Source organism: Lipotes vexillifer, unplaced genomic scaffold (genome assembly GCF_000442215.2).
Source record: "Lipotes vexillifer unplaced genomic scaffold, Lipotes_vexillifer_v1.1 scaffold811, whole genome shotgun sequence".
NCBI lineage: Eukaryota > Metazoa > Chordata > Mammalia > Artiodactyla > Lipotidae > Lipotes > Lipotes vexillifer.
The window spans coordinates 2,358,439-2,369,361 of NW_006775554.1; the positions used below are offsets into that span (position 1 = coordinate 2,358,439).

At 46.7% G+C, this 10,923-nt stretch overlaps 1 protein-coding gene across 3 annotated transcripts in view; it reads left to right on the forward strand.

Annotated features, from left to right (window-relative positions):
• The window catches only part of SLC5A11 (solute carrier family 5 member 11), a 43,176-nt gene extending 32,518 nt beyond the window's left edge, over positions 1-10,658 (forward strand). Inside the window, exons 10-15 of one of the 3 annotated variants that reach the window (XM_007449996.1) lie at positions 5,339-5,446; positions 5,787-5,937; positions 7,529-7,697; positions 8,095-8,310; positions 8,993-9,161; positions 10,355-10,657. In XM_007449996.1, coding sequence (XP_007450058.1) covers positions 5,339-5,446; positions 5,787-5,937; positions 7,529-7,697; positions 8,095-8,310; positions 8,993-9,161; positions 10,355-10,560 — 1,019 coding nt within the window. In that variant the 3' untranslated portion in view covers positions 10,561-10,657. Of the gene's footprint in view, positions 1-5,338; positions 5,447-5,786; positions 5,938-7,528; positions 7,698-8,094; positions 8,311-8,992; positions 9,162-10,354 lie in introns of all 3 variants that reach the window. The other 2 variants (XM_007449997.1, XM_007449998.1) reach the window with 2 other exon arrangements.
• Positions 10,659-10,923: the final 265 nt, after the last annotated feature.

Sequence of the window (10,923 nt, forward strand, 5' to 3'; positions counted from 1 at the left end):
CTCACTGTTGTGGCCTCTCCCGTTGCGGAGCACAGGCTCCGGACGCGCAGGCTCAGCGGCCACGGTTCACGGGCCTAGTTGCTCCGCGGCATGTGGGATCTTCCCAGACCAGGGCTCGAACCCGTGTCCCCTGCATTAGCAGGCAGACTCTCAACCACTGCGCCACCAGGGAAGCCCCAGCCCAGAAGTTTTGTCAAAATAATTTAGAGCTATGAATTAGGTGGAAGGACGTGGGGAAGAGAAAGGCTGGGGAGCCGTCCGTGGTGCCAGATGCTGGGATTGCGCTTCTCCAGCCCCGATGGATGACAAACCCAGAGCCATCGGTCCTCTTTCCAGGGAAGCGGCACAAGGCTTGAAAAATCCCAGATGAGGATAAGAACTGGGATCTTGGTTTTATGGTGACTTGACGGAAAATATACAGCTAAGGGGCAAGGCGACATATGAACTAAGAAAGTGGCTTAAAGCAACCAACATTTATTGTGCTAAGGTCCAGTCCCCGTGTGAGGAGCTTTGCAGTAGAGTGTGGCGGTTATGAATATGAACACTGATCTGAAATGCCTTGCCTGAACCTTGGCTCTGCCACTTCTGGGCTCCTGTGACCTTGAATAAATCACTTAATTTCTGTTAAGTGCTTCTGTTTCCTCACTTGTAAAATGGGGATAATATTTCCTAAGGCTTAAAACAGTTCTTGGCACATGGTAAACACTATCGAAGTGTTCACTTCTGTTATTCTATACATGTTTTATCTCATTAATTCCTCAAAAGGACCTTATGAGAGAGGTACTATTGTTATTTTCATTTATAGATAAGGAAATCAGGGAATTCCCTGGCAGTCCAGTGGTTAGGGCTCCACACTTCTACTGCCGAGGGTGTGGTTTCAATCTCTGGTCGGGGAACTAAGATCCAGCAATCTGCATGGCCAAAAGAAAGGAAGAAATTAAAGCTCAGAGAAATTAATTGATTCACTCATTTATTATTCTTCCATGGATTCAACAAATAGTTTGAAAGCCAATTATCTGCCAGGCCTTTTTCTAGGAGAGCCTGGGGTTGCATAAGGGAACAAGACATACAGTATCCCTGCTGTTGGGGGGGATTACGCTTTAGTGGTGAAGGAGACAAAAAAAATACGTAAGTGAGCTATTCATTGATTGTGTTAAGTGCTGTGAGGAAAATGCATAGGGAAACATTTTTAGAGCGGAGCCAGCCAGATGAATGATGGATTGGATGAAGCTGTTAAGGAAAAAAGAGGACTCTAGATCACTCCTAGGTTAGGGGACTTGCTGGAAGTTACTTGGCTAGTGCTGGGTAAGCCAAGATCTAAATCCAGGGGCATCTGCCTCCAAAACCTGACTCTTAATCATGCTACTGTCTCTCTCAGGAAATCACATCAAGCTTTGGATCAGTATCAGGATGATCAATAACAAGACCCTGACCCTCACTCTTAGCCGTCAGCCAATCAATAATGGTTGTTAAGTGAAACATAATGCCACATTCCATGCCCCTAGGGAGTTTATAACGGAACAGATGAGTCTGGTACTCTGTGAAAAAGTAAGAGAAAATTGATATCAAAACACTCTAGCATTTGGTACTAGCAACAGTGCGAAAGGAATTTAAGAGAGTGAGGTAGGGTGGAGATGGTGAGGTGGGTGTGGTGCATTTGAAGGTCTTGACTGGAGCTTCTCAAAGTGTGGTTCCCAGTCTAGCAGCATCAGGGTTGCCTTGGAACTTGTTAAAAATGCAAGCTTTCAGGTCCCGTCCAAGACCTTTTGAATCCGAATCTCTGGGGGTGGTGCCCGGCAGAAGATTGAGAAGCCCTGGTCTAAAGGGCCAGGTGCGAGGCCAAGCCACTGTTCCTACCCATTTCCACTCTTCTCTCCATCTCAGCTCCATCAGCAACCTGCTGAATCTTCAAATGGGTCCAGCGCTGCCTAAAAGGATGCTCTGATCCTGAGCTCTCTTGAACGTGGACAACATCCTCTTCCACTTAGTCCATCCAAGAAATAGCGCCCACTTATAAAGGAACTCTAGTGGAAACCAAGAAAGAAACAAAACAACCCTCAAAACACTGAAACACAAGAGTCTAGGAATGTCCCTGTTTACAAAGCCAATCATCTCCACCTGAGCTTTGGAATAAGCTAAGGTTTTGAACCCTATCCATGATACTAGCTTTATGATTTGGGGATGTTATTAGTCTCTATGGGCCTCAGTTTACTTGTCTCTGAAACAGGTATAATGGCAATATCTTCCCCATGGAGTTGTGAAGATTACATGAGATGGTGTATATGTACAGTGTTTATTCGCAGCATCCGAGTCATAGTGAACTTCCATGAATGTTGGCATTTGGAAGAAGGAGGTTTGGCACTGTGTTTGGACTGGACTCTGTTAGAGCCCATCCTTTATGTCAAGCATCATAGGATCTGACAAGGGAATCCACTCCATATATGAAATGGTTGATTAATTCACCCAAGACAGGTGAGCTGATATTAGTGAATGGTGGGTTAACAATCACAAGGCTGTTGGTTTCATTTATAACTTAGCTGAGCCAACTAGTTTCCCTGTGATGAACATATTCTTTAGCCTGAACGAACAAACACAATTTTCTGCCCTAAACATGCTTTATAAACTTTGTGTCTGTCATGTGTTTCACGGTTGAAGGTTGCATTCCTAGAAGGTTAAACAAAAACTAGGTCATTAAATGAATGATTTCAGGGGGAGTCTTGCTCCTTCTTGGTGTCCCTTGAAGAGAGGAGCTTTTGGACAACAAGAGTCCAAACCCCCAAGATTTGAACATAAGCAAGATCTTCAGCCCACTTGGGAGGCTCCATACCATGTTCTGGCCACAGGAGTATAACTATTTTCTCATCTCCTCCTAAACTTCGGCAGACAAGTCATAAACAAGCCAAGAGCTTTGACTTCTCAAAAGCATTTTTCTCAACGAGGTTGTTTCTTCTCAATACTTCCTGTCAAATATCATTTTTGGTCTGCGGTCTTAATTTTGTCTAAGACTGAATCAGAGTTTTGGAGACATCTACTTTTATTCCATAGCAATTGTTACTTGTAGTATGAATTGTGGCCACAGCACCCATTTCCTCTCCCATTGGTGGATGTAAGTGGAGGGAAGGGTCCCAGCTTTGACAAGACATAACAGTGAGTGGAGAAACTTTACAAAGACCAGATAGTCCTTGGGCTTCCTAATGGATGAAGGGGCCTGGGGTGATTTCCATTTCTTAGGTATTATGCTATCTTAAAAAAGCAAATGAAGGATCGGGAATTCCCTGGCGGTCCAGTGGTTAAGACTCCACGCTTCCACTGCAGGGGTCCCAGGTTCGATCCCTGCTTGGGGAACTAAGATCCCACAAGCCACATGGTGTGGCAAAAAAAAAACAAACCAGAATCAATAATATTAGGGGAGGGATAAATTAGGGATTTGAGGTTAACAGATACATGCTACTATATATAAAATAAACAACAAGGACCTACTATAGAGCACAGGGAACTATATTCTTTTTATATATGAGTCACTTTGCTGTACACCTGAAACATTGTAAACGTCTATACTATACAACTATCCTTCAATAAAAAAAATTTTTAATTAAAAAAACCCCAACAATATTAGATTTTAAAGTTACGATGTACTTTAAATGTTTACATTTATTAAATTAACAGTTTTAACACATATAAAAATATAAAGACTAGACATACCACCTCATCTGGAGATACTGTCAAACATCTCTATTTGAAGCCACTTGTGAATTTGAGGCCTCAGCTACATGATCATCATGACGTTGATACTGCATCAGAACGGGGGAGGAGATGGGTGTGGGCAGTGAAGGGCTCCAAGCCCACCCCTAAACTGTGGCTCGAGGTCGTTCCCACTTGCCGTAGAAGGTGGGATGGAAGGCAGTGTTACTCAGCAGAATGAGGAAGGACAGAAGCCTTTGGACTGAGCAGAGGGAGGGTTATTTATGGGAATTATTCCTAGATGCAGCTGGCCAAAGAGACTTGAGGATTTATAAGTGGTCCAGTGGGGATAAGTGGTGTGTTGGCATTGAGCTGGTGGTGAGGAGTGTGGCTCAGCTCAGATATGAGGAAGATAGAAAGCAACAAGAAAGCTATCATTCAAACACACGTGCTAGACCACTGAAACAACCTACGCTCTCTTGGCCTTCCTTCTCTGAAAGATTGGACTGGATTGAGAGACCTGTTCTGTCTCCGACATGACCTTGCTGGGTGATTATAACCAGGTCCCTTCCCCTCTGTAAAGATTACACTAATAATGAGATAGCTAGTCCCTCCCCAAGAAAAATGTATCGAGCATCTACTCTGTGCCACACACTCGTATAATTTTTTTTTTTTTCGGTACGCGGGCCTCTCACTGTTGTGGCCTCTCCCGTTTCTGAGCACAGGCTCCGGATGCACAGGCTCAGCGGTCATGGCTCACTGGCCCAGCCGCTCCGCGGCATGTGGGATCTTCTCGGACCGGGGCATGAACCCGTGTCCCCTGCATCGGCAGGCGGACTCGCAACCACTGCGCCACCAGGGAAGCGCCACCCGTATAATTTTTAAATCTCTTCTTCTGTCTTCCAAGCAGGAGGTCTGTGCTTCTAAGCTTGGCATGTGTTCATCATGATAGAGATGAAGAACTAGAGGTGCCAGGAAGTCTGGATGGATTTACACTAGAAAATCAAAATGCTGTTCAGGAGAGAAAAGAATTGATACAGAAATGGAGAGAGAGGAGGAGAGAGAAATTCAGAGCCTGGTTGGGTTCTTATGAGTCTAAAATGAGGAACAGCTGTTGAACTATGTATACTGTTGAGAAGGAGATGGGGAAAAGAGGAACTTTTAAAATATTCGCCATGCGTCAAGTGATGGCGTTCTCCTTTGCACTTCCGATGAACTTAGGTAAAGATGTAAATTGCTCGTGTCCTTTAGGGGGGCTTAGGGAGCCTGAAGTCAGGCACTGTGCTGAGACTGGCCGTGAGGTGTCTCAGCTTTTTTTTGGGTTACAGTAGTACAGCTGAAATGTATTCAGCACTTGCTGTGCCCCAGACTCTGTGCTGAGTGTGTAATGTATATCGTTTCATTTAATCCTCACTATAATCTTAGAAAGTAGAGTTCTGTTACTGTCCCAGTTTTGCAGATACAACAACTGAGGTCCAGAATGGTTAAGTAACAAGGCCATGGATTATCAAGCCTAGGCTCCTTCTTATTTCATTGGACTGTACACTTATATACAGTAGCCCTGTCTCCTGGTGCCGGCCTGCGCCAGGCCGTGTTTGGGCTGGGCCTGGGCCTCTGAGGGTCCGTCTGCTTAGCTCTGGGCTTGCTTCCTCCATAGACCAAGTGGCTTGTGCAGACCCAGAAATCTGCCAGAAGGTCTGTAGCAACCCCGCCGGCTGCTCTGACATCGCGTATCCCAAACTTGTGCTGGAACTCCTGCCTACAGGTAATGGTCCCTTCACCCCTCAGTTGAGTCCCCCTGGGGCACCCAGAAAGGAGGACATTGGCTTGGGCTCTAATCTGAGGAGGGGGACAAGATGGGAGGGCTGTGGGAAAGAATGGGCTCTGGGCTGAGGAACTAAGCCCCCAAATAAAGCTCCGGCCCTGGCTACGCAGGGGTCTCTGCCCCACCCACCCCTCTGAGTCCCTCCTGTTGGCTCCCACCCCTGAGTTCCACCTCCTCCGAGTTGAACCTCTCGGGACCAGCTGGCTATGGGCCTGGGAAATGGGGTCAGCGGAGAAGGCAGAAAAAGCCTGAGGCCCAAAGACCTCCCTTCTGCCCCCAGGGCTCCGCGGGCTCATGATGGCTGTGATGGTGGCGGCGCTCATGTCCTCCCTCACCTCCATCTTTAACAGTGCCAGCACCATCTTCACCATGGACCTCTGGAATCATCTCCGGCCTCGGGCATCTGAGAAGGAGCTCATGATTGTGGGCAGGTAAAGTCTTACTGGGTTGGCGCCAGGCAGGGGTGTGAAAAGTCCAGATAACCCAGGGAGGAGAAAGCTGAGCCACCCAGAGGGAAAGTCCAGCCTTCGACTTCTCCAGGCTGTCTCAGCCTCCTCTGATGGCAAAGGTGAAGTACATCAGGGCTCCGTGGATGAGTAAGGCGCTCATTCATTCAAGAGCTATTCAGTGAGCACCTACTATGTGCCAGGTGCCAGGCGTATAGCAGTGAAAAGAAAAGACTCAGTTTTGCCTTTGTGGAGCTAGAAGAAGAAAAGGATAAGTAAACAGGTAGTTATAACCACAGTGAGTGTTATGATGGAGGAGCCAGGACACCTAGGGAGTCAGAGGAGAATTCTCCAACTTGGACTGGGACCTGAGGGGTGAATAGGAGTTAGCCAGGTAAAAGGGAGAAGGGTGTTCTGGGGCTTGGGGGCAAGGTTTCTCTAACAAGTCTTGTGCAAGGTCCTGATATCTAATGGGGGGAATGAAAATGACCGAAGTGAGTGGCATGTACATTTTATGTAAAATATATGCTAATAAGCATCTTGGGGCTCTGCCCCTCAAGAAGGTGTACCTAAGGGCTGTCTCAGCCTTGGGTTAGGGAGAGGTATGACATCAAAAGCATAATCCACTAAAAAAAAAAGAAAAAGAAATTAGACTTCATCAAAACCCAAAACTTTTTTGCTTCAAAAGACACCATTAAGAAGATGAGACGACAAGCCACAGATTGGGAGAAAATATTTGCAAGCCATATATCTGACAAAGGACTTGTCATCTAGAATAATCTAAAAAGCAAGATTGTGGTCTAGAAAGTTCCTGCAGGATACCACTACACACCCACTAGAGTGGCTATAATCAAAAAGGCAGACAGGAAGGCAGAGAAGTTGGAACTCTCGTGCATTGCATGTGGTGAAGTAAAATGGTTCAGCTGTTCAAAAGCAGTTTGGTATTTTCTTAAAAAGCTAAGTATAAACTTACCATGTGACCCAGCAATTGCATCCCTAGAAATAAAACCATCTGGCTGTACAAAGACGTGTATACAAATGTTCATAGCAGCATTTTTTACAATAGCCAAAAAGTAGAAACAATCCAAATGTCCACTGATGGGTGAAGGATAAACAATGGTACACAATGGCGTATCCACTCAATGGAATATTTTTCAACAATAAAAAGGAATGAAATATTGATACATGATATGTGATGAACCTCATGCTAAGACATGCTAAGTGAAAGAAGCCAACTGCAAAAGACCACATATTGTATGATACCATTTACTTGAAACGTCCAGAAAAGGCAAACCTAGAGAGACAGAAGTAGATAAGTGCTTATTTAGGGTGGGAACAAGAATAAGTTGTAAATGGGCATGGGGGGACTTTTCGGAGTGATGGAAGTTCTAAAACTTGATTGTGGTGTTGGTTGCACCACTCTATAAATTTACTAAAAGTTACTGGATTGCACACTTATAATGGGTGAATCTTATGGCATATAAATTCTACCTCCGAAAAGCTATAAAAAAGAGAGAGAAGTGTTCAGGGGAGATAAAACACTAATGGAGGGGGGTCTCTCTCCATCTGGCACCAGGGTGTTTGTGTTGCTGCTGGTATTGGTCTCCATCCTCTGGATCCCTGTGGTCCAGGCCAGCCAGGGCGGCCAACTCTTCATCTACATCCAGTCCATCAGCTCCTACCTGCAGCCTCCCGTGGCTGTGGTCTTCATCATGGGATGTTTCTGGAAGCGGACCAACGAAAAGGTAGCCCTGGATCAGCCCTTCAGCCCATCGGATGGGAGAGAAGGGGACTGGAGTGGGACATGGGGATATCAGGTGTCATTAGGGAGGAGGAGTTCTGTGCGGAAGATACAGGGAGGGTGTTAGCTGGCTTTTGAAAAAAAGCAATGAGGGTTCTATTTTGATGCATTTTGTCCTTAAACAGGGAAGCTGAATTAACAGGGAATTATATGTAATTGATTAATTCTATGTAAAAGATAAACAGATAAGTATCTCCAGCCCTTTTCGAATCACTGACCCCTGCTGTGACCGTCGCTAGAAAGCCACGCTCTTGAGGGGGCTTGCTGAGGTTTCCGGAGGCCTGTGCCGGATGCCCCACAGCCCTGCCTGTGTCTAAGGTGGCCTCTGCTCTGATTCGCAGGGTGTCTTCTTCGGTCTCATCTTGGGCCTCCTCCTAGGCTTGGTTCGTCTGGTTCTGGACTTCATTTACGTGCAGCCTCTGTGTGACCAGCCAGATGAACGGCCAGCTGTGGTAAAGGATGTCCATTACCTCTACTTCTCCATGATTCTGTCCTCCGTCACCCTGATCACTGTGTCCGTCGTAAGCTGGTTCACAGAGCCGCCCTCCAAGGAGATGGTACTTTTGGGTTTGACACTGTATCCATTGAGACCCTTCACTGCTAGTGACAGAAAACCCAATTGACTTCAGTGAAGAGGACTGATTGTTCAAAAAGCTGAAAAGTCCAGGGCTGGGTCTTGGGAAGAACTTGATTTCAGGACACTGGAAAAGACCATCAGAATTCATCTCTCACCTCTCCTTCTGTTCTCAGGCCCCTTGTGGGCCCAGCAGCTTTTAGGGATACATCCTCTCTTATTCTCATTAAGCAAAAGCATAAGCGTTTTTGTCCCAGCGTTTCCAGTGAAGTTCCTGATGCCCGTTGATGGAGTCAGCTCAAGACACATGATCACCCATGAAGCAACTTACTCCCCGTGGCCAGAGAAATGGATGAGCTGCATGCTGATCACAGGGTTCCCCCCACACCCACGGGCTAGGGTTAAGCTCTGGGGACTAGAATGAGGAAGGGCGAGATCCCCACTGGAGAATTAGGGCTGTCCAAGAAAGATGGGGGACTGAGTGGGGGAAATGTCCATTGATTCTGAAGGGTGCTGGGAGCTGAAGCTTTCTGGAGGGTGGAGTGAGAGGGCAAGACTGGGAGAGACTCGGGGGTGAAGGCTGAGCTTGGGGCTGGAAGGCGGTGGGAGAAAGGGATGAAAGTCACTGCTCCACCCCCATCTCACGGTTCATCTCTGCTCCGTAGGTCCGTCGCTTGACCTGGTTTACTCGCCATGACCCCATGGTCCAGAAGGAACAGGTGCCACCAGCAGCTCCCCCGCCTCTTACCCTCTCTCAGAACAGGACACCAGAGGCCAGCAGAACCAACGTCCAGTTCGAGATTGTTCAAGAAAACATGCCCCAAAACCACAGCTGTGAGTTGCTTCGCTCTTCAGTTACAGTAGGAACCTCAAGAAGCATCATATAATTAAGGGGAAATTTTTCTACCAAATCACAAGCCAGAAAATGGGCACACTTGGAATTTTAGCATCACCTGACTCCCAGGGTCTGGTCCTCCCTCACTCTCTGGCCACTGGAAGGGTTAGGAACTTTCAACAGATGCCTCAGGTGGAAAATTAGAGCCAGTGTTTGTTGAGTGCCTACTAAAACATGGTTCATTTGATCCTCACAAAACCCTATGTGGTAGGCTGGGGTACTGCTGGCATTCTCTAAATTACTGGTTTTAAACTGGCAGCTTGCAGGCATATTTTGCTTTAGCTCACCTACTCTTTTAATAAAATGTGAGTTAACATTTAAAAATTGTGAGATTTCACATAAAATTCCAGATTTCCATCTTCTCTTGAAAAACTGAAATATCTGGCAACACGGAGCCCATATGTCTGCATGGCAAAAGTTGTCTGGAGCTGCAAAGCAGCTGTTCCTTAGACCTGGAATATACAGTTAGCCAGAGTCCCCACCAGTCCCTACTGTATCCATGCCCCAAGGCTGTGGTTGTCATTAATCATCATACGTGGCTTTTAAAAAAATAATAATTGTGGATATGAACCCATGTCATCCTACCGTGGGAAACTCAAGGATAGATCCAGAAGGCCATGTGTTTCAAGAAAGATGAGAGAGAGAATCTTTCTTGGTAGAGGTGATGTGTTTAATAAGAAAATCAGCTCCCCTGACTCCCACAAGCCACCCGCCTGGCTCCACCCGCAGCTGATTTTGCAGACCCAGCTCTGAATGGGGAAAGAGAGTTCCCTGCAAGAGTGCACATCTCTCTTCAGCCTCCTGGCAGGTGATGCAATACAGGGAGGAAGTCATAGAACAGGTTCTAAACCCACCTCTGCCTCTGCTAACCAGCTGTGTGCTTTGCTCACGTTAGGCTGAGTCTCCATCTTTTCATCTGAAATTCTGTACCTGAAGATGGTGAAAAGTCTCAAAATACTAATCTTCTAGAACTAAAGAAAGAGTCTTCCAGAATCAAAGTCTTAATGAATACCTTCCAGAAAAGGAACATAAAGTATTTATCACAGTGCGTGGGACACACCTGGTCTCTCTTCTCTCTTGCCTGGGAGACACAGCCCATCCTTATGACCCTTATTTGCTGGGTTCTTTTTAGGTGACATGACCAAAAAGCAGTCCAAAGTGGTGAAAGCCATCTTGTGGCTCTGTGGGGTGGAGAACAAGGGCAAGGAGGAGATGCCGAGCAGAACAGACCCTGTCATAGTTTCCCTGGATGAAAACCCCTTGGTGAAAACCCTTCTGGACGTCAACCTCATCATCTGCGTCAGCTGTGCCATCTTTCTCTGGGGCTACTTTGCTTAAGATGGGGGTGAACCCAGGGGTCCAAGCTCTCAGTTTGCTATCAATGCCCCAATTTTTTAATGAAGGAAAAAAATAATAAAGCTTTGTTTGTTTACCACCAGGCTTCAAAGGTGTTTATGGGCCACTTTCAACATGACATTTAGTTAGTCCTGTTCTTCTTAAAGGGGCTTCCCTGGTGGTGCAGTGGTTGAGAGTCCGCCTGCCAATGCAGGGGACATGGGTTCGTGCCCTGGTCCGGGAAGACCCCACATGCCGCAGAGCGGCTGGGCCCGTGAGCCATGGCCGCTGGGCCTGCGCGTCCGGAGCCTGTGCTCTGCAACGGGAGAGGCCACAACAGTGAGAGGCCCACGTACTGAAAAAAAA